The sequence below is a fragment of the Calliphora vicina genome, chromosome 2 (assembly GCF_958450345.1).
Source record: "Calliphora vicina chromosome 2, idCalVici1.1, whole genome shotgun sequence".
In the NCBI taxonomy this organism is placed as follows: domain Eukaryota; kingdom Metazoa; phylum Arthropoda; class Insecta; order Diptera; family Calliphoridae; genus Calliphora; species Calliphora vicina.
The window spans coordinates 23,454,331-23,479,200 of record NC_088781.1 but is presented as its reverse complement, the minus strand read 5'-3'; the positions used below and the strand labels follow the sequence as shown (position 1 = coordinate 23,479,200).

At 28.8% G+C, this 24,870-nt stretch overlaps 1 protein-coding gene across 2 annotated transcripts in view; it reads right to left on the bottom strand.

Moving 5' to 3' along the window:
- Window positions 1-24,870, bottom strand: part of bun (bunched) — a 402,219-nt gene that overhangs the window by 63,667 nt on the left and 313,682 nt on the right. For both annotated transcript variants that reach the window (XM_065499807.1, XM_065499808.1), the window contains one exon: window positions 24,310-24,361. In XM_065499807.1, the coding sequence (XP_065355879.1) occupies window positions 24,310-24,361 (52 nt within the window). The remainder of the gene's footprint in view (window positions 1-24,309; window positions 24,362-24,870) is intronic.

Sequence of the window (24,870 nt, the reverse complement as noted above, 5' to 3'; positions counted from 1 at the left end):
TGTGGCAAAATATGTTATTCAAACCAAATTGCTGTGTTATGGTAGCTGCAGTAAGGAAATAGGACTTATGTGTAACAGGATATGTCAAAGTGACAGCTGTCAATTGGTTTTCTTGATTTCATAAGAGTAATGATAACACAGTACTGAAAGCTTTATTTAATAACAAAAGAAAACAATTTTAAGGTAATATTTTATAGAAAATATAAGATATTCATTAAACAAACTTTTTATTTTTTTTTACAAAATTAACTAAAAAATTGTGTTCGAATATCTTAGAATTTTTATATTTTTTAAATTTTTAGAATTTATGGAAAATGATTGCCTTTTAAAAATACAAGAAATTTGTTAAACAATATTTTTATTTTTGCAGTAAATTAACGAATAAATTCAAAGCCGATTTTCAAATCAAAAAGTTGTGGAAACATGGAAATTTTCCTCATAATTGTTGCACAGAGGGTAGATTTTTTTTCATTGTATTTTTTTACAAAAAACGTAAAAATCTTCAACCATATTAAAGTTTAAAATAAGTTTAGAAACAAAAACCACGCCCACTTTGTAAAATCATGAAAGTGGGCGTGATTAAAGTATTAAAATTCATATTTTTTTTATCATAAATTGTTTCTAAATATGTTTTAAATATGATTTATTAATGATTTACAAAATTGTTTGGCAAATAAGTAATAAAAATTAAATAAAATGGTTCTACATTGATTATACGCCAACTATTATGATTTATTTATAAAAATGGCATAACTTAGTTATTTATTTATCAATTTAAGTGAATGTTGGCTTATTTTATTAAGGATAAATCAGGCATTCAAAAAATAAGTTCAAATTATAGCCATTCAAAACTAAATTTTTAAATTTACTGAAGACAAAGTTAAATATTTTAAATAACAATTCAATACTTTTTAAAAAAAAATCACAAAATTTTTCTTTTCAAATAATTTAGATTAAAAAAGTTATATTTATTCTGAATAAAACCATTTATCATTCACTTTAATTGATACTAAAATTACAAAGTTATGGTACTTTCTGTTTCTACAGACATGGACATTTTCCTGATAATTGAGTCACTCTGGGTAGAATATTTTCAATATTATTTAATATTAAGTACTGTTTCACATGAAATCTTAAACTATTATCAATTTAACAACAAGTTTAAAAGTAAAATTGTTATTTTTCCAATTTAAGTTACGCCCACTTGGCAAAATTATGAAAGTGGGCGTCATAAAAATGTTTAAAATCCATAATTTTTTATCATGAATTATTGCTAAATATATTTTAAATACAATTTAAGTTATGATTTACAAGTTTGTAGCAAATAAGTAAAATAATTTAAAAAAATATAAATTCAAGCAAATTTTATTTAAATTTCCTTACTTAGAAAATCTATCATAACATAGTTATTTGAAAATTAATTTGACTGAAAATTGGCTTTATTGGATTAAGAAAAAATCAAGCTTTCAAAAAATATTTTCAAATTACAGATTTAAAAAAAAAAAAATTAATTAATTGCAGCCGAAGTTAAAAATTTTGAAAATTTTTTTTTTTTCAAATTTTCAAACTTTAGTTTATAAAATGCCTATTTATTCGGAATACAACAAGCTAATATTTACTTAAATATATTGTGAATTGCCAGAGTTGTACTGCTTTCTCTGAGTAGAGACATGGTAATTTTTCTGATAATTGATTTTATATTTAGTTATTTTTTTTTACTACTACCATAAAAATCACATAATTATTTTAAAATTTATCATGCCCATTTCGTAAAATTTAGAAAGTGGGCATGGTCGACCTTCAAAATTTTACAATTATTTACCATTAAATGCTTCCAAGGCTTTAAAGGAACGAAATGGAATTAAGTGAAACACTTTTAAAACTCTAAATAACTGAAATAATTTTTAGCAAAATATTAAAATATTTCAAAAAAACAGAGAGCAGGTTTCATTTAAGCAAAATTTTTAGAAAATAAGTGAAATTTCCATATGGATCGAAGTGTAATTAGGTGAATCGTGGCAAAAATTTTATTTAAATTAATGAAAATTCATTATTCTTATTTATAGTAATAGAAATTTGTAACAATTTAAATAAGAAACCTGAAATATTTAATTGGAACGAAATGGAATTAAGTGAAACATATTAAAACTTTGATCTAAACTTGAAAAATAGCCTGTTTTCTTGTAAAAATTTAAATATTGTTTGTATAAATCCATAATTTTTCATAAATTAATGGAATTTTTTAGGAGGAACGAAATGGAATTTTGTGAAACAAGGCTAAATATATGCCAAAACTTGAAAAAAGCCAGCTTGTTTTGAATATCTTAATATTGTTTATATAAATTAGTAATTTTTGATATATTTAGAAAATTTTTTGAAAGGAACGAAATGGAATTTAGTGAAACACTAGAAAAATTTTACTTAAATTGAAGGAAATTTAATTTTTATAGTTATTGTGTTAGAAATAAGGCAAAATTTTAAGTGGATTAATGAAATTTGGATTTGGAACGAAATGGAATTAAGTGAAACACTACACAAAATAAGGAACATTTAACATTATTATTAAAATATAGTGTTTTAAATATATCTAGATAATTTTAAACTGCATTTGGTAGGTGGAATGAAATAGAATTTAGAGAAACATTATAAAAATCCTGCTTAAAACCATAAAAAAAATACATTTGGGTTACAATATACAAGTTTTTGTTAAGAAAATCACCAAACTTAAAATTTCCCTACTCACAGAAAGTTTCATAGCTATGCTATTTGTCAATAAATTTAAAAGAAAAATGTATTATTTTATTAGGAATAAATCAGACTTTCAAACGAAATTAGCTTATTATAGTAAATTCAAACAAAATTTTAATTCAATGGCTGTCAATAGTTGAAAATTAGGAAAGAAAACAAAAAAAAAATATTAAAATCAGGTTTCAAGCTTTTAGAAACAAATTTATAATGCATCATTTTAAAAGTCCAAGGATTCTTTTAAAATCGATTTAGAAATTACAGTATTATGATTCGTTGAGTGAGAGTAATCACAAAATCCATTGAAATCCAGAAGGAAACATTTTAAAAATTTCTAATTCCTGAATTCCTCCTAGACTTATTCACTCATTGAGTATCATCATTCTATACTTTGTAGCTCAATTGTACCACAATAAAATTAAATTTAATTCATACATTTTTTTCAAGAGAAGTCAGTCACGTCAAAAAAAAGGATGCTTCATTTATATTTATGTCCTTGGCAAACACATGGTGTAGCCACAATTATTTAAAAATTGCATTTTGTGCCATACTGTCGTAGTTTCTGTTTAGTCTGTACACAAACCCATAAATTATGTGTGGCTTTCTCGCCCAAAATTTTAGCTTAGACACCTACCCATTGCAACGTTGACAAATTTCTTAATATAACTTACTCAAGTTCTATAAAAATATATAGATAATCTTCTTGAACACAATACATACCTAAAAAGATACAAAAATTATAAAAAATAATTAGTAAAATATAAAAACATTAAAAAAATATAACAAATTCAAATATTTTATAATTATGTTGATCTTTAAATTAGAATAGAACAGATAATAAATGTCAGAATCCTACCGTCCTGGTGGTCATATTGGAAAGAAATGTTGCCAGTTTGAAATATTTGAACAACTCCTGGCCAGTAGTTTAATATATGATTGGTGGAGCAAATATTCCGGAACAGGTTCAACAATAATACTAATTTAAATTTAATGTGTTAATCTTTTGTAATACTGGACTCAATTAACTACGATTTCTGCACTAAATATTACCTGACAAAGAAACTAGTTTCATTTGTAAAGCAGCAAACTATAGCTACATTTTTGAAAGAATTTTTCTTTCCACTTTTTTGAAAATATACCACCATCACGATGAATTGAAAGATATTGGACTATGGCCCCTAAAAAGATAAAAAATACATCAAGAGTAACCAAAAAAGCAACTAAAAATTCGAAATGCAATTAAACAAAATAGGTACTTTAAAAATAAAAAAGCTTAACTAACAAACTGCAAATACTGACAACAATCTAATAAAACCTTCCACAAAACGAATAAACAGCCCTAAATCGTTTAAATTACCCGATTAAACTAGATTAGATAAGGGCAGGCAATACAACAACGATTACAACTTGCAACCTTCTGGCACATTTACCTCATTTCAAGCAAATTTGTTACATGTCATAATAGTAAACTAAATTAGATAATAATGAAATGCAATGTAAGTTAAAACAAAATAAAAAATAAATCGAAATTCGATTTTGCCCACACATATTATTAAAATGTACAGCAAAGACAATTCAAACCTTAAAACTGTTTTAAACAAAAATCACAGATTATTATAATTACCAGCCAACAAATAAATTATAACTCAAACCTAAACTGTCAATGAGAATTAATGGTTTTTTTGTTTGTCTTTGTCATTGTTAATGAAAATTATTAAGTTTTAAAGTTCACATATTGTAAATTCCTCAAATAAACTATTGAATATTTATGAAATGTAAATTACATGTGCCAACGAACTGTTTGTAATAGCAGTATTTTTTGAATAATTAGCTGGTGGGTCATCTGGTATATTACACAATATTGGCCCCCCTAAGGTAAATTAATTGCTCGATTTGAAATGAAACTGCAGCTAAGATATGAACTAGTTTTTTTGATAAATTTGAATTCATTTAAAATAAATGACGTTTTAGGATATACAACTTTTCAATATTGTAAATATTAAGCAAAGCCTACAACCTTTACAATGTTGCCAAGTTTCAACAAAAGCTTAAATCGAGAATTTTAAATAAATTTAGCTTTAAAATAGAAAAAGTCTAGAGAAAAAATTAAGAATATTGATTAAATATCATAATTTTTCACTTACGAAGTGACTAAGTTACAAAAATCTAACGAACAGAGATAACAACTATTAAAGCAAGGACAACAACCTCTCAAATGTTGCTAAATTTCAACAAAAGCTTAAATTGAGAAATTTGATAAAAAAAAATTACGAATATTCATTAAATCTCATAATTGTTCGCTTAAGAAGTGACTAAGCCACAAAAATTCTATCAAACAGAGATAACAACCCCTTGCTGTAACTTTAACAACTATTAAAGCAAGGACAACAACCTCTAAAATGTTGCCAAATTTCTCAATATACAAAAAATCCACTTTAAGGAAAACTAAACTAAGATTTCAACTTAAAATGTTATTTATGGGAATACAAACGTGATTTATTCCTAATTTATATATTGTATTACTGATAAATTCACTGAAATTTATTAATATTGTTGGCAAAATTCCAGCAAATGTGAGACACATAGTCTTTGCTTTACTATAAACCAACACAATTTCTTAAATATCTATTTTTATTTCATTATTTAATCTTAACAATGACTCAAACTTTTACACAAAAACCTGTGACATCATTTTGAAAAATTCTACCCCAACTATATTTAGTATTAGACTGATAATTAGCGAAACAAAAACAGGAACAAAAGTGCTAACAATAAAATAATAAAGTTTCAATTGTTTCATTTCATTTCAAAATAAACAAGCATCCAGAAGATAATGATCGTAAATTATGAATTTTGAAAATAATTAAAACATTTAATTTTACACAAGTGATCACGTAGTTTGACGTCAACCGGTATAAGAAAAATAATCACTTTAAACCTGTTTGAACTTTTGCCGATGATAATTGAGAGGAGGTTTATTATTAAACAGCACAAAATACGACTTAGTTTAAAATAAGCAGCCACCAAACACATGAGAGATTTAATTATAATTTTTTTCTTTAAGCAAGACAATTATTTGTAAAACCTGGTAATTTCTTTAGAATGGGCGTTTATATATTATTACCGCAAAAGTATAATGACGTCTGTGACATTTAAAGAAAATAACAATAATCAAACGTCATGAAAGTGATGACAAATAATTGATAAAAGTAATTGCAATAGTAGCCGCAATATTTCAATAGACTAATAATTGGAAAATTTGCCAAATTTCCCTTGGAAACAATTTGTTGTTTAAAACAAAATCTTTATAAATTCGGTTAATGTTATAAATTTTGTCTTATAAAGCTTTATTGCTAATAGAGCTATTATAATTCATAAATTTCAAATCAATTTATTAGCTTGTTTTGATCTGATTGATATTTAATGTTGGCCAAATAAATTTTATTTGTTTTTAAGTATTTTAATGATAAAGATAAAGTTTTATAATACCTTTGTTTTCCAAACTAAGTTAAAAAATAACTGTATCTCTCAATTACCTAAAAACTATTATTAGTCAGTTCAACAACCATTTGCTGTGTTGCCAATTTTAGCTAGAAGTCTTGTTATTACATTAATTATATTTCCATTTCAATACCTTTATTGATTTTGAGTAAATCTATTGAATTATTCTACTTTTTGTTCAATAAAATCCGCAATTAATTTTTCAAAATGCACTAAATAATCTTGATTTCCAATTGCATAAAATTTATTATTTATTTTTGAAATTTTCACCGCTTAGATATTGAAATTTATTTTCTGATTTGTTCAGTAAAGTCATACCCCAGTAGCAATGTTGACAAATTTCATTGTAACATTACATTACACAATTGTTTATAAACATCTTATTTTGGAAATAATTCTCTACCTGGTGAATAACGAAATTTCACATGGTCAGTGCTAAGGTGTTTTTGAGATGACGTGGAAAACAAAGATCGCCCAGTCCAGCAAAAAAAGTTTGAAGACCAAGAATTGTAGGCATTACTCCATGAGAATTGTTGTCAAACTCAACAAGATATTGCAAAATTATTGGGAAATACTCAATCAGCCATTTCAAAATGTTTGCAGGAATTATCCGAAATCAGGGAAATGGGGTATCATATGAATTGAAGCTGAGAGACCTTGAAAGATGATTTCGTATGTCTGAAATGCAGCTTGAACGCCATAAAAGAAAATCATTTTTGCACCGAATCATTACTTGCGATGAAAAATGGATCCATTACGATAACCCGAAGCGTAAGAGATCGTATGTGAAGCCCTGCTAACCAGCCGAATCGAAAGCAAAGCCAAATATCCAGGGCGCTATGGTATTTGGTGGGATCAAATGGGTCCCGTAAATCTGGCTAGACCATCACAGGGAACCTGTACCGAATACAACGGATTCGTTTGAAGTGTGCATTGGCCGAAAAACGGCCAGACATGAAACCGTTATATTCCATCATGACAACACTCGGATACATGTTGCAATACCTTTTAAAAACTATTTAAAATGAAGTGGTTGGCAAGTTTTGCCTCACCTGCATTATAGTACAGACCTTGACCCGTCTTTAGCAAAGACACATATCCATTGCCCTGTTGACAAATTCCATTGTAATAATATTGCATTTAATTGCAATAAAATTTATTTATTTTTAAAACATTCACATCCTAGACTTTGAAAATTCTTTTATTATGTTTTCAAATATACAATTTTCAATTTATTAAAAAAATTTCGTTAAAATATAAAAATCTAAAATTAAAATTTTTAATTATTTCTCCAATTTTATGCAAATTAAATTTTTCAATAGAAAATATATATTTTTTTTTAACCCTAAATTTTAGCTATTATTCTTTTAATCAAATATATTCACTAATAAAACAATTTATTATTTATATGACAATTTAGTTAATGACAATTTAAAGCATTTGTTAAACAATTGCTATGTTGCCAATTTTCACTTTCATTGATATTGTGAAAATCTCAATTTATTCTAATATTCTCTAAGATTCTATAGACTATTTTCAATTATTTCTCTAATTTTAAGCCAATATATTAATTAGTTAAACAATTTCTTAGTAAAGCATTTCTTAAACAATTGTTATATTGTAAATTTTCACTTTCATTTAAAACTCATTTGAAAACCTATTTAACATTGTGAAAACCTTCATTTATTCTAATATTTTATAGTGTATTTTCAATTATTTCTCTCATTTTAAGCCAATATATTAATTATTTAAACAATAACTTAGTTATATGCTAATATTAAACAATTGCTATGTTGCCAATTTTCACTTTTTTATAAAAAATCTTTAAAAAACATATTCAACTTATTTAAAACCTTTATTGTCTATATTTTATTTTCAAATCGTTTACTTTAAACAAACTCTAAATATTTATCAACTCCCCCTTGTTGCCAAATTTCTTAACATTTAACTACTTCAATTACAATTGCTGTTATAAGCATTTTAAAACAAATTATTTAAATTCATCACATTTATGTCTATAACAAATGCAGTTTTCAAAAACTTAACTTTAAATTGCTTTGAAATGTTTACACACATTGACACTTTTTTACATATTACTTATATAATTTATGTAAATTTTAATATTGCAACAAATTATTATGCATTTTTCATGTTGTATCAATATAAAAATAAAAAATCGTTAAAAAACTCGTTTTTCTAATTCTCCTCCAACAAAAAAATAAAGAAAAACATAAAAATGCCTACAAAATCTATTTAGATTTGAATGTAAATAACTTATATGTAAATTAGTTAAATAAAATCTAAAACTTGATATCATTCCATGACAGTTATGAATATTTAATTAAAAATCTTTTCAAAAGCAATTGCAAGCAGAGTTGGAAAATGATAGATTCATTTTAAATCAAAGCTAATTCTTTGTTCAAATCCAAATATTAAACTTGTACTTTAAGGTCTTAAAATTCTTAAAGTAAGATTGAAATGTTTTGTTCAAAGGAAATCTTAATCATTGCCTCTGTGTGTAACTGTTTTTTGGTAGTTCGAAGGACCATTTAAATAGCAGACACCAAAAGCCAATCACATATAATTATCTTGAGAAATATGATCTTGGATTTAAATAACTTTTAATTACATTTAAATGTTAAGATTTGTCTCGATGTCTGTTTGTTGTAGTTGATGTTTCAACTAGGCTCGAAGGACCATTTAAACTGGTGACGAGAAAAGGCATCACCACCGAGTATTTCCTTCGATAAATTGGGAATTGGGACTCAAATAAATTTTAATTTCATTGAAATGCTAAGATTGGTGTTTTTAAGAGTTTTTTATAGATGGCTCGAAGGACCATTTAAATAAGTAACAATAAGAAGAGAAACAAAGTCTTAAATAACTTTTAATTTCATATAAATTGTACACCTTTTATTGTAAGTTGATGTATGAAAAGTTTCAACTCCTTTAAATCTCTTTAAATCATTAACAAATGTCAGGGTTTTGTAATTTATTTTGTAAACAATTTGAAAAGCAAAATGCATACAATATTCAATTTATATATATGAACAAAAAAAAAACTAAACAAATATGTGTGATATTATATAATTGACGTCATATTACTATAAAAATCTTAATATTATGTATGGCATAAAATTATAAAGTTTTCTCAACTCTCCACACATTTTAAATTGTTAACTACACTTTTGTCATTGCTGATAATTAAGTCAGGTCTTGTTAAATTAGATTAGCAATAGAGATATTCCTATTTTAGTTTGACTATTGACGCAAAATCATAAATATTCTGGAGGAGTATTGTCTGCCGGGTGCCAAGTGGAAAAATTTTTAAAAATTTTGCAAATATGTAACTAATTAAAATGTAATATTCAATTGTTTTCACTTAATACAATGTTGTTTGCAAATTTTGAATGCACTAAGGGTGTGTGTCTCGACTAAAGATCTTTTTAATGAAATAAAGGAATAAATAAGACAAATAAACAAGAATTGAAGCTGGAATAGAAAGAAAATAAACAGGGAATTTCCCCAGAACTTTGCCTTAAATAAGATAAGAGAAATATTTAAAAAAGAAAAAAAAAATAATTTTCGTGTCTCGACTAAATTTTCAAAACTTTCTCCAAAGTTAAATAAGGATCTCAAATTGCTTTCCAAACTTCCTCTTGGATATGTTAATGAAGATTTTAAGTTCAAAACTTCATGTTTTGCGTGAGATATTAAATATCAAATAATTTAGAATTTTAAATGTCTCGACTAACGATCTTTACTTTAAATATTTGTTAAAATCAATAAAAATAACAAATTATACTCCATATTTTGAAAAAACAATATGTCTACATCATGTTAAATTGCAAATTTCTTTCTTATCTCCCCCTTTGAGTCACTACTATAACTTTTGCTTATGTTTCTTTTTATAACAAAGTTCCCTAACATAATGCAAAATGATTTTGTAATATTGTATTTTTTAAACTAAAATTTTATAAAAGCTTTATTCTTTTATCTCATTTGTAACATGAAGTCATTTTGCAAAAATGTTTCTTATCACAACTAATTTCTCAAAATGACTCATTATAAGGAAATAAATTGAAGTATTTTAGAAAAAATAAAAAAGAAATATACATTTTATTTTACTCTTTTTAACCACAAAACCATAATAGATTAAAAAAAAATAATTTACGATCTACAAGAAATAATAATATATAGAATGTAGATAAAACAATAGAACAACAAATTGTTTTAATCAATAACAAAAGATTTTAGAAAATAATATAATCGTAATGGTGTAAAACTACTCTGGGAATTCTAAATAATAAGTTATCTTAGAACAAAGAGAAACAAACGTGCGTAAAAATCTTTTATAGCCAGTTTCATAATATCGAATGAAATATTTCGTTCGCATTCTAAGCGAAAGATAACTGATTCGTTCACATAACTATAAAGTTAGGGCAACCAAAATCAGTTTCATTTCACTTAGAATGCGAAAGAAATCTTTCATTCGAGGACTGTCCAAATTGTACGATCAATTTCATTGCCCTTGTTGGCCTGGGCGATCTTTGTCTTCCGTTTCAAAATCACAACTTCTGATCCGCACAAACCATCTCTCCCCAAACTGTGAGTTTAATGGAATACTCTTTGTTTTTAAGCAAAAAGTTCCGGATATTTGCTTGAAATATGACAATAATTACCGACGAGAATGTAGCTGACGTGATAGGTAGTTCAAGCCGCAATCGTCTCGCGATCGATCTCAACATTTCATGCACTAGAGTGATGAGAATTGGGTGTGTTCGTAAATGCAGTAAATTTGTGCATCACTGATGCCACGACCTGCAAACTTTTGCAACATATAACTTAATGATGCATTGGTTGCACAAATTTGCGGCATCACTGCCAACAATTTGAATTAAAAAACGTTTGACGTAAAGCAATAATCGCAAATATGCTTTTTCGAACGCTAAACTTTTAATTTGCTGCAGTGATACAATCATACTGAATTTACGAACACACCCATTCTCGTATAATTGATTTAGAAGTATAAATCACATTTGGAAATCAAAAAACCTCTACGTGATTGTCAATAATAAGTGTATTGTGAAATGTTGGCTTTATTTACCAATAAAATAGAGCTTCAAGTCATTATTGGCGTTTCCTTTGGGTTTAGTAGTGGTGGTATCATTGACCTACAGAAGATCGCTCACAACTCACAATTCGATTAAACTCTTAGCAGAATTGAAAACCACTCCACAATGATCTTCAGACAAAAGATCTTTTCAAATAATCTAGTTATCAGCTGTCTTGGCGATGTCAATTGGTCGTCTTATAGCTGCCATTTGACATCGTTGTACTTTTTGTTTTGGTGGTGTTCTCTTTAAGGGGATGCAATGAGAAAAATCTAATGATCTTCAGACAAAAGATCTTTTTCAATAATTGTGTTATTGGCTGACTTGACGATATCAATTAGTCTACTTTGAGCTGCCATTTGATATCGTTGGACTTTTAAAACTATCCAGATCCTTAAGGCGAATATGTAAATAGATACGTCAATAAAGTATTGATAAGTTGGATTGAAAGGAAGCATTACAACAAATAATATCAGAACAAAATCTTGGAAATATTTATTCTTTACTATTAAGTTTTGTTCATTTGTATTTGGAAAAGCCTTTATATATCAGACTTAAAACTATAATTGATCTCTATACAGTATTTTGAACAAATTGTCTTTGAATGACTTACAGTGGGGCCGATGGGAAAAAAGTGATAATAACTCTGAATCTTCTAAGCTTTTAATTTTGAATTCTGACTTAATGATTGAAATTCTATTAGTGCTAGCAAAATAATTTGGTGGGGTGATCAAAATATTGGTGTTTATATTCATGTTTATCAATTGACTCTCTTTTATGAAAGAGTCTTTGAAAATCTATGTATAAAATCCAATCATTCGATTGCCTCAACGAATCTGTTATAATTTTGCACAACATTTATTTTGGCAAAGACCTTTTCTTTGGATTATCAAAGAATCGGAGGGTTTGTCTCAAGATAATTATTTCTGTTTTTGTCATTTTTCAAATTTGTTTTTGTTCGCCTAGCAATAAAAGAAATCTCACGTTCTTATTCTTATCGCTTTGTGCCTAAAGTGTTTTATATTATTTCTTATTTTATAAATAATTTTGTCATCATCCACATTAAAAATACTACATACAATAATAAATAAAAACAAGTAAGAGTGCTATATTCGGCTGTGCCGAATCTTATATACCCTTCACCAAATTATACTTCAAAATTTTAAATATTTTTAGGAAAACAAAATTTAATTTTTTTTCCAGTTGTTTTTTGAATTTTTTGGAAAAAAAAATTTTTCGATTGTTATTTTAATTTTTTTTTTTTAAATTTAAAAATTTTTTATTTTAAATTTAAAATTTTTTTTTTTTAAATTTTCAATTTTTTTTTTTTTTTAAATTTAAAAAAAATTTTTTTTTAAATTTTAAAAATTTTTTTTTTTAAATTTTAAAATTTTTTTTTTTGTTTTTTCAATTTTTTTTTTTTTTTTAAAAAATTCGGGTTCAAAATTTTTTTCCCGATTTTGACCCATTGTAGGTCCAACTTACTATGGTCTTATATACATCGTTGCAAATGTCTTTGAAATATCTATCATTAGATATCCATATTGTCTAAATTAATGTCTTAGTAATCCAGATATAGGTAAAAAAATAGGTCAAAAATCGAGGTTGTCTTGGTTTTTTTCCTCATATCTCAGCCATTTGTGGACCGATTTTGCTGATTTTAAATAGCAAAATTCTCGAAAGCATGTCTGACAGAATTATTGAAGATTTGGATCCCGAAGATATCTGGGGTCTTCAGAAAACTGATTTCAACAGACAGACAGACAGACAGACGGACAGACAGACAGACAGACAGACGGACATGGCTTAATCGACTCCGCTATCTATAAGGATCCAGAATATATATACTTTATAGGGTCGGAAATGAAAAATGTAGAAATTACAAACGGAATGACAAACTTATATATACCCTTCTCACGAAGGTGAAGGGTATAATAAGTAAATACAAACAATGAAAAATATATATTTATTTAACTGATTAAGAAAAGAAAAAAAAAAACATAAACATCAGCATACTACAAGCTAAACAGGAGCGGTTATCAAAACTTTTGAGTTTTAAAGGGGGGAACATAAAGAAAAATTAATATGTTTAAGCACAAATCCCAAAGAGATTCAAAATATTATATTTTTACAGAATATAATAGAATAATGTAGAAACGTTCCAATGAGTTTAAAAACAAGCTTGTCAACTCTCCTGTGGTGGAGTAGACCATTTACTCTCCTATGAAGAAGTAGACCATCTACTCTCCTATGAAGAAGTAGACCATCTACTCCCCTATGAAGAAGTAGATCTTCTACTCTCCTATGAAGGAGTAGATATTCTACTCTCCTATGAATGAGTAGACCATCTACACTCCTATGAAGGAGTAGACCATCTACACTCCTATGAAGGAGTAGACCATCTACACTCCTATGAAGAAGTAGATCTTCTACTCTCCTATGAAGGAGTAGACCATCTACTCTCCTATGAAGAAGAAGACCATTTATTGTCCTATGAAGGAGTAGATATTCTACTGTCCTATGAAGGAGTAGACCATCTACTCTCCTATAAAGGAGTAGACCATCTACACTCCTATGAAGAAGTAGATATTCTACTCTCCTATGAAGGAGTAGACCATGCTCTCCTATGGAGGAGTAGACCATCTACACTCCTATGAAGAAGTAGACCATCGACCGTACTCTCCTATGAAGGAGTAGACCATCTACTCTCCTATGAAGGAATAGACCATCTACACTCCTATGAATGAGTAGATCTTCTACTCTCCTATGAATGAGTAGACCATCTACACTCCTATGAAGGAGTAGACCATCTACACTCCTATAAAGGAGAAGACCATCTACTCTCCTATGAAGGAGTAGACCATCTACTCTCCTATGAAGAATAAGACCATTTATTGTCCTATGAAGGAGTAGATATTCTTCCTATGAAGGAGTAGACCATCTACTCTCCTATAAAGGAGTAGACCATCTACACTACTATGAAGAAGTAGATCTTCTACTCTCCTATGAAGGAGTAGACCATCTACTCTCCTATGGAGGAGTAGACCATCTACTGAAGGAGTAGACCATCAACACTCCTATAAAGGAGTAGACCATCTACTCTCCTATGAAGAAGAAGACCATTTATTGTCCTATGAAGAAGTAGATCTTCTACTCTCCTATGAAGGAGTAGAACATCTACTCTCCTATGGAGGAGTAGACCATCTACTCTCCTATGGAGGAGTAGACCATCTACTCTCCTATGGAGGAGTAGACCATCTACTCTCCTATGGAGGAGTAGACCATCTACTCTCCTATGAAGGAGTAGACCTTCTACTCTCCTATGAAGGAGTAGACCATCTACTCCGGAAACGTTATTTTACAGCAAAATCCAGAAAAGGCGAAAATTCTATTTTAGGGTTAACGTCAGGTTAGGGTTGACACTAACAAGGTGTTATTCATTTACCCCTTTTGATTAACCATTTCACTGGTTACTTTAGTTACTAAGTATTTTCCTGTAAACACTCAGTCTGTCCCTGGGTTTTTGCCATTCTTATCTTGAATTTAACCCAGACATGTTAAATAAATCTCACAAAGACTTTAATTTTATTTAAATAAAAAAAAATAAGTTTTGCATGTTTTCTTTGTGTAATATTGATTTTAGAAATAAAAACTAAAAGAAAATTAAATAATATTTATGAAACTTATCAACAAATGACTATGAATATGTATACAATAGGCGCCAATTGTTGATGGGAAAAAGAGGTTAAGATTTGTTTTGTGTTTTGCTTTTAATCTAAATAGAAAAGATTCTTTTAATTTAAATTTATTTTTTTTGTTTCTGTTTTATTTAACAAAATAAAACACTTCATTTTTGCTTTATCTTAAAAAATTTTATATTTTTTTTTTTTATAAAAAACAATATTTATGATTAGATAACTTTATTTTTTTAACATTTTATTACGTTTTATGGTTACAAAAGAATGTGGAAAAAACACCATCATAAAATTTAAAAAAAAGTTTCAAAAAATACTGAAATTGTTAGACTTTGGGCCTTTATGTTTGAATTGAATTCAATTATTAATTGTTTAATACTTAAGGGGGAATATGTTTGCTTTAGAATGAAACCCCTTCTTTGTAACATTTTAGAGCGGTTGCTTTGGAAACAAAGGAAACCCCCTAAACATCCTTCAAATCATAAAATGATAAACTGAAGGTTTCGCTTTAGCAATGTTTATTAATTAGAATTTTTTTTATTAGGCCTTTAGCTAATAATCTAATCATTTAATAATAAGATTATTGATTTAAAAAACCTTGTAAAAAGTTTAAATAACAAAAAAGTATAAACAAAGAGGTAAACATCCAAAATAAATTCTAACATTTTGCTGGAAAAATTTAACAAAAATTTTCCATTTGAAGCTTTCAACCCATCCATCACATATTCGTGATAAAATTTATAATTACTGTTACCAAAATAGTATCATGACACTTTATTTTTAAGGCTAATTAATCAAATTTGTTTACAAAAATTCAATTATAAATGGCCATAAATAAGTAGCAAATATCACTGAAGGTCATTTAAAGAAAAACAAACCTTTTCAAAATAAGAAAAAAAAAGTTGTTTTGAAAACAAATTTTATCTCAGCAAAGTACTTTCACAAACCCCCTCCAAAATTACTACAAAATAAAAAAATGGGGGAAAAAATACACAAACAAAATTTAGAAAAGCTTTCATTAATCAAGCAGCCACCTTAAATGATAATAAACTCTAGATAACTACAAAAAAATATTAAAAAATTTCATTTCTATACCATATCAGTCAAATGCTTGATTCCTAATGGCGCAAAAAAACCAGAAAAACGATAAGATAATGTAAAAGCAACAACAATTACATTACAACTATTTAACAAAAAAACAAATGCTGGCAAAAACAATAAAGAAATTGTTAAAATTCTGTAAACAACAACTTTCGCAAAAATGGCAAGATACTTATAGAAACACACACACCATTATTTAGCTTTCGAAAACCTCTAACCATATATGGCCATTTAAGAAAGTAAAACTTTTCTTGTTGTTGTTTCAATGCTAGACTAGACCAAAACATCCTAGTAGACAGTCGTATCTGGCAATTACAATTGGCTGCACTTTTAAACACTGGCCCACCAAGCCAAATCTCACTTCATCGCTCACTCTCTCGTCACTAGAATTGACCCAAATCGACAAATTTGGTAGCGAACAAAACACAAAATGCAATAAAAGCCAGCCAACCAACAAACCATTAAACAGGAGTAGAAACATTAGCAAACAAACAATAAAAACTTTGCAGACAATAGAAAGTTACAATTTGTTATTATTATGGGTCTAATAAGTCATTCATCTTGATGATGACTGAGGTTTTGTCAAAGTTTTTACACTTCATCAGGTGCAAGACAGTTTTGAACAAAAGAAGATTCAGGAGATCTTGGGGGAAATGCTTGGAATTATAGGGAAAGGAAACGAGAGTGGATATCGAAAAAGAATATTACAATCATGCTTAAATCAAAAAGGAATATTGATTCCAAATTCCTCAATAAAGATGACACTCTCGACTCTCTGCGGTAATTTGGAATCAGTGCTGATATACATACATTTTTATCTCGTAGAGATAAGGGACAGAGAACCCCCTTCGAAAATGGAATTGGAAATACATTAATCAACATTATTAGAGATCATTGGTATGACCCCCAGTCAAACTGCAGTATTCACAGCAATTTATGAGGGCAATAGGTCTACCGTCGACCAGTTCAGCAACACGAACACCTTCTTTGTAGGTAGGTATTTGAGAAGTGAGCGATCCTAAACCTTCCTAAGAACAATGCAAGATCCTCTTTTAAGCCCATTTATTCACTCTCCATGAGCAGATACTTTGAAAGAATCAAGTTATCTATCGATGGCCAGATTCTTGTTTAACAGCTGGCGAATGCGAGACAAACGGGTCATCAGTGGATGAATCTTGATCGACGAATGGACGCTCAAAGAGATGCGGAGGAAAAGAACATCTACTCTCCTATGAAGGAGTAGATCATCTACTCTCCTATGTAGAACTAGAACATCTACTCTCCTATGAAGGAGTAAACCATCTAATCTCCTATGGAATAGTCGACCATCTAGTCTCCTATGGAGGATTAGACCATCTAGTCTCCTATGGAGGATTTGACCATCTAGTCTCCCATGGAAGATTAGACCATCTACTCTCCTATGGAGGAGTACAGCATCTACTCTCCTATGGAGGAGTACAGTATCTACTCTTCTATGGAGGAGTACAGCATCTACTCTCCTATGGAGGAGTACAGCATCTACTCTCCTTTGGAGGAGTAGAGCATCTACTCTCCTTTGGAGGAGTAACCATATACTCTCCTATGGAGGATTAGACCATCTACTCTCCTATGGAGGATTAGACCATCTACTCTCCTTTGGAGGAGTAGAGCATCTACTCTCCTTTGGAGGAGTAGAGCATCTACTCTCCTTTGGATGAGTAGAGCATCTACTCTCCTTTGGAGGAGTAGAGCATCTACTCTCCTTTGGAATAGTAAAGCATCTACTCTCCTTTGGAATAGTAAAGCATCTACTCTGCTTTGGAGGAGCAGAGCATCTACTCTGCTTTGGAGGAGCAGAGCATCTACTCTGCTTTGGAGGAGCAGAGCATCTACTCTGCTTTGGAGGAGCAGAGCATCTACTCTGCTTTGAAGGAGCAGAGCATCTACTCTCCTTTGGAGGAGTAGAGCATCTACTCTCCTTTGGAGGAGTAGAGCATCTACTCTCCTTTGGAGGAGTAGAGCATCTACTCTCCTTTGGAGGAGTAGAGCATCTACTCTCCTTTGGAGGAGTAGAGCATCTACTCTCCTTTGGAGGAGTAGAGCATCTACTCTCCTTTGGAGGAGTAGAGCATCTACTCTCCTTTGGAGGAGTAGAGCATCTACTCTCCTTTGGAGGAGTAGAGCATCTACTCTCCTTTGGAGGAGTAGAGCATCTACTCTCCTTTGGAGGAGTAGAGCATCTACTATCCTTTGGAGGATTAGACCATCTATTCTCTTATGGACTCTACTCCTCCATAGGAGAGTAGATACTCTACTCCTCCATAGGAGAGTAGATACTCTACTCCTCCATAGGAGAGTAGATACTCTACTCCTCCATAGGAGAGTAGATACTCTACTCCTCCATAGGAGAGTAGATACTCTACTCCTCCATAGGAGAGTAGATACTCTACTCCTCCATATAAGAGTAGATACTCTACTCCTCCATAGGAGAGTAGATACTCCACTTCTCCATAGGAGAGTAGATACTCTACTCCTCCAAAGGAGAGTAGATGCTATATTTCTCCATAGGAGAGTGGATGGTCTAATCCTCCATAAGAGTATGTAGATGGTCTTACTCTCCTATAGAGGAGTAGACCACCTACTCTCCTATAGAAGAGTAGACCATCTACATACTCTTATGGAGGATTAGACCATCCACTCTCCTATGGAGAAATATATTATATTAGACCAGGATTAGACCATCCACTCTCCTATGGAGAAATATAGCATCTACTCTCCTTTGGAGGAGTAGAGTATCTACTCTCCTATGGAGAAGTGGAGTATCTACTCTCCTATGGAGGAGTAGAGTATCTACTCTCCTATGGAGGAGTAGAGTATCTACTCTCCTATGGAGGAGTAGAGTATCTACTCTCCTATGGAGGAGTAGAGTATCTACTCTCCTATGGAGGATTAGACCATCTAATCTCCTATGGAGGAGTAGAGTATCTACTCTCCTATGGAGGATTAGACCATCTAATCTCCTATGGAGAATTAGACCATCTATTCTCCTATGGAGGATTAGACCATCTATTCTCTTATGGAGGATTAGACCATCTATTCTCTTATGGAGGAGTAGACCATCTACTCTCCTATAGAGGAGTAGACCACCTACTCTCCTATAGAAGAGTAGACCATCTACATACTCTTATGGAGGATTATACCATCCACTCTCCTATGGAGAAATATATCATCTACTCTCTTTTGAAGGAGTAGACCATCTACTATAAAATTACCACTTGTACTTAAATACTGTGGTTCTTGCTAACACGAGAAAGAACTAGGAGTCTCTTGGCTTTTGCTAGGAACGAATTTCCAAAAGAACTTTGTTATATGACCTGCATATTATACCAGCAATTTATCATCTACTCCAAGAAGGAGTAGATGATGATGACTGATAAAATTGCAACAAAGTATTTCATTTAATGAGTTTATTAGTTACGCTTTTATTTATATAATTTTTTTTTAGATTTTTCTCTGACAATAAAATGTTCTAGAAAAGATTGATGATGCTGCTAGTTCTTTTACGACAAATGCTTTCAGCATTAATAAGAAGAAAATTTCCATAAAACTTTAATAGATTTAACTGCATGCAAATAGATGCTTGTGATAAATCATGGCATACAACAGTGAGTAACAGAAATAAAGGAACAGCCAAGAAATTGGGAAAATTTTAAATACGACAATAGGCCTGACTTGTTATTTATTAGGTAAACTGCTAGCAATACAAAATCAGCAAATTAGAACAATTTTAGTACTTTTTTGTAGGTTTTTGTAATTCTTTTTTTCTCCATTTTTTTTTGTTGTAATTTAAAAATAAATTCTTTTTGTTTTGGATTGTTGTTTAACACTTTTTTTTTTGAAATGAAAAAAAAAATTCAATTGAAGACAAATCAATTGAAAACAAATGAACATGAGTTGAATGGATGTGGTTATTTTTAGCACTCAAGTACTCAAAGTTTGTTCAATAAATAGATTTGTAAAGAATCGTTTTTTTTTTGTTTGCTTTCTGAATGTTTATTAGTTATGAAGAACATAAATATTGTATGTATTTTTAAATTGAATTTAAATTGAAGTAAAGTGTGAAGGAAGAGGCTGTAAATATGAAGCGAATTATGCAATGGAAGTTTCTGGTTCTATGTTTATTATATCGTAAAGTTATGGAACAATAAGCAACTGCAGTTTTAAATGGGCACACTCTATTAATTGTGGCAATTATAAAAAGGGAATTTCCAAGATTTTCTGGTTATATTTGGTTAAATTGTGAAAGAAAAAGTGAAGAATATTGTGGTTTAAACAATGATTTATTAAACGATGCTTAGTTAAACTGTTGAAATAACCTGGTTAAACTTATTATATTCAAATTAATTGTTCGCGAATTTCAATTTGTTAAACCTGGTTTAAACTTGTTTTTAAAATATCTACAAATTATGGCCTTTTTCAATTCATTATCATAAATATTTACTTTTGTCATCATTTCTTATAATTTTTTTAAGAATCATCCTTTAAACTTGTAACTTTACTTTAACTTCAATACAATTTTAACTATATAGTGTTTAAACCAAGTTTAACTAACCGAATGAAGCACAATTTATAAAAATGCAATTGATTACTGCAACTAAAATGCTTCTCTGTTTAAAAAGGTGGCATTTTGAGTGGGTGAGGGCAACCTTTCAAAAATGCTGCTCTGTGACAAGGCAACATTTTTAAAAATGAAAAAAGTTATGATTTACATCACAAACATGCATATTAACAGATTTGTTATTAATATTTTGTTTATAATGACTTTAAAATTTGTTTTAAACCTAGTTTAACTATAAATTAAACTTCTTAGCTCCACTAACCCAAGTTTAACTAAGAATTTACTGCCTTTTAAAGTTCAATGACATTTTTCATCATTACTTCTGTTAGAAAAAGCTGATATTAAATCTGAAATTAATCAAAAATCGTCATTTAAACATTTCATTACTTATTAAACCTCAAAGCAAATGTGAAAAACATATTAATCAATCAAATACTTTTTGTTTAGTTGCTTTTTTTTTTGCAAAATTTCAAAATAATTATTTTTATGTCTGACCAAATAAAATTGAAATTTATATACAAACAACAAATGATAACAATTATTCGCAAATTACATCGACAAACATGATTGAATTACGTGATTATGACGCATTTGACACCATCACAGTGAATGAATTGAATGAATGGATCGTACCGTGCCATGTTCATGCCACACTACCCAGGCAAGCAAGCACCTCTGATGTATTTAAAAATAATTTAGAAAAAAAAAATTTAAATAAGACAATTTTTCGTTTAAAATAATATGATTGTGAAGCGATAACTGTTGGTTTTAAATAGAAAAATAAATTCATCTTAAATCTGCAATTGCTTTACAAAGAATAGCAACAAATGCATCATGTTTGTTAAGAAAATTAAGGACAACTTCTAGCATTTAATTAACTAAATGGAAATACTCTAGTAAACAGTGTTTTAGGCAATGTTGACAAATTTCAGCAAAGAAATTTAAAGCATATCTGTCAAAAGTTTCAGTTTGAATACTGATGTTTAAATAAAATAAACGTTTAAACTAAAATTTTAATAAATATTTCAGAAAAAAATATGATTGGAATCATAAGGGAATGTTGCCAAATTTCAACATATTAATGAAAATTGTTTTAATAATGAAATAAAAATTGTTTTAATAACAAAAAGTAAATTTATGTAAAAAGTTTCTATATAACTAAAGAGATTTAAGTTTACATACAATTTCAATGAATAATAATTTGCCAAATTTCACTAAAAATATAAATTCTTATTGTTTTACAAAGAATAGCAACAAATGCATCAAAGTTATTAAGGAAATTAAGGACCACTGCTATTTTTATATAATTCAATTCATTTTTGTATTTCAATTAACTAAATGGGGCTTTTATATTGAACATTGCTTAAGGCAATGTTGCCAAATTTCAGCAAATAAATTAAATGTGAACCTTTGAAAGGTTTCAATAATTCTAAATCAAATACTGATGTTTATATAAACAAAAAAACATTTAAAACTAAAATTTTAATGAATATTTAATGAAATAATCCTTTTGGAATCTTAAAGCAATGTTGCCAAATTTCAACATAGTAATAAAATATTAATTGTTTTAAAAATCAGAAGAGATTTTTGTGGAAAGTTTCTATATTTTAAGTTTCATTCATTAATATTCTTGAAAAATGCTATTTGAAGCTTAAAGCAATGTTGCCAAATTTCACTAAAAATATTAACTTACAACCAATAAATAGTAGATTTCATCGAAACGATTTCAAATAATTTGGAGTCATTCTCAATGTTTAATATACCCGAAGTACCCCACTAGGGGGCCTTGAGACTCGGAACCCCCTTGGTCTTGAAACATAAATCCGGCTAAATATTTAAAAATTACTGATTTATTTCCACCTTTTGCGCCTCTAGCTCTAACACTTCCCTAAAAGGAAAACAAGTGATCTCGCGATTGGTTATTGGGAACTGATCCATTATAAATATGAACCCTGTCTCTCTCCTATAAGAGAGTAAATTTACACCTTTTAAACTTATTTAGTTTCGAAGGTTGGCCAAAAAATTTAATAAAAATTGTTTGATATTTTTATCATAAGAATCACCTTAATACTGATTTAAATCTTTCTGTTCTGTTTTGAAAAATTGTAAAGCATAAAGAACATAACTTTTTTTGCTGCACAAAATTTTGCTTTTGACGGCTGATTTATTAGCCATACAAATTATTGTAATTTTTATATTGTTGATTGTAAATATTGCTGGGTACTGATATAAAATTTTGCCATTTTTTTTTAAATAAAATAAATACTGCTTATTGTTTGCAAGCAAAGTAAGTGACCTTTAAAAATAAATAAATATTAATTATCATTTTATAAAAAACAAAAAAATTGTTTTCAGTTTTTTCCAGACTTGCAAAAAATATTAACATGAATGTTGATGAAACAAATTTGTTTTTGTGTAAAGAATTAATGGCATGTTTAAATAAATTAATTTCCAAAAATTTAAAAAGAAATGAATGTTAATTAATTGCAAATAGGCTTAAGCAGGCTCTCAAGATATTTAAGTTGAAATGAGGGGTGTGGAACTCTACTAGATACTAACTGCATTACTTAGAAGTAGTTTAGTAATAACTGGTTTATAATCGGTAAGAATTATTAGAGAATACTTATGAGCTCTTAAATGCATACACAAGTAATGGTAATGTCTTATTAAAATAATCAATATAATTCTCATTTAGTCAAAAATATTGTACGAATAAGGAGTATAGTTTTTTTTTAAAGGAGAGGGATCAAATTAAGGCTTTTCTGTCACTTTAAGCCAGTGATGTTCAAAAATAAAAATGAAGATGTATTGGTGAGAGAGCTACCCAGCAAACATAATGTCAAACATTTAAAATAAGAACAAAATAATGAAAGTTTAGATTTAGAATTTTGGTCACATATAACCAATTTATTTAATGAATGTAATTTAAATTTTAAGGAAAAGAAAAAATATGCATTATACGGCCTAAATTCTATTTAATTTTGTATTTATTTTTGACTTTGTTATTATGTGTTCAATTGCAATTGAAACGCTTGTGTTTGCTATGCTTCGTCCAAAAACAACCAACAACAATGCTTAGTAAATGTCTGAAAAAAATGACGATAGTCCGTCGCATGTGTTTTCATCGAGAGCTAAACGATGAATGAACAAAAGTTTTTAAAAGAGCGTAACAAATGTGTGTAAATTTTTCAAACAATTGTTGTATGGCGTGAACATTACTGCTTTAAGCTACACTACATCTTATCTGAAGTATAAAACCAAACGTCATAATTTAGTTTGATTCAGGAAAGTGAAACGGATGGTTCTACACCGATTCATCAGGAGTATGGGATGATTCTCAAGAGAGTCACATGTATTACAGACAGATTTTGTCCTATTTATTTTTTAATAAATGTAGGAGAAAGTCAGGGATTGGTGCTTAGTTTTCAGTACCAAAAGTATCAGAAAGTCAGGTAGTAGGTGAAATCAGTTTTGTTGTATATGAAAACTAACCTTTTCAAAGTTTTCTTTTCAGATATTTTACCCTAAAACTTGATAGAAAAATGTGTGTACTTACCATAGCTTGTTCGATTTTATTATCGATTGCAACTGCACTTGTTCCAGATGCACTAAAATTAAAAGAAAAAGAAAATTTTAAATTAATTAAAAAATTTTAAACAATTTACTAATGCTATAAATAAAAAAATTTTTGAATAACTCTACCCAAAAATAGAATTCAAAACAATTATCAAATTATTTATAGTTGTTTAGTCTTTAATTCTTTTTTAAATTTCCGCTAAATTTAACTTGAAAATTGCCAAACAAAAATTTCAATGTCAATTTTATAATTAAAATTAAATTATTTAAAAACAATATGCAGTTGTTTTATTGTCTATTTCGATGTTGTGAAGGTCATTGTCAACACAAAAATGGCTAAAAACGTTTAACTTTAAATACATATAAAGGGGGTGTTGAAATTAGTAAAAATTAAAGCATACTTTAGGGAGTTGTTTATAAAACTTTGAAATATGAGTAATTGATGTAATAGATGGATTAGAAATGACAATAAAGTTCATAAAAATTATCAATCAATAGCTGATCTGATAACAATAGCGATATAAATTGCATAATATGTCGA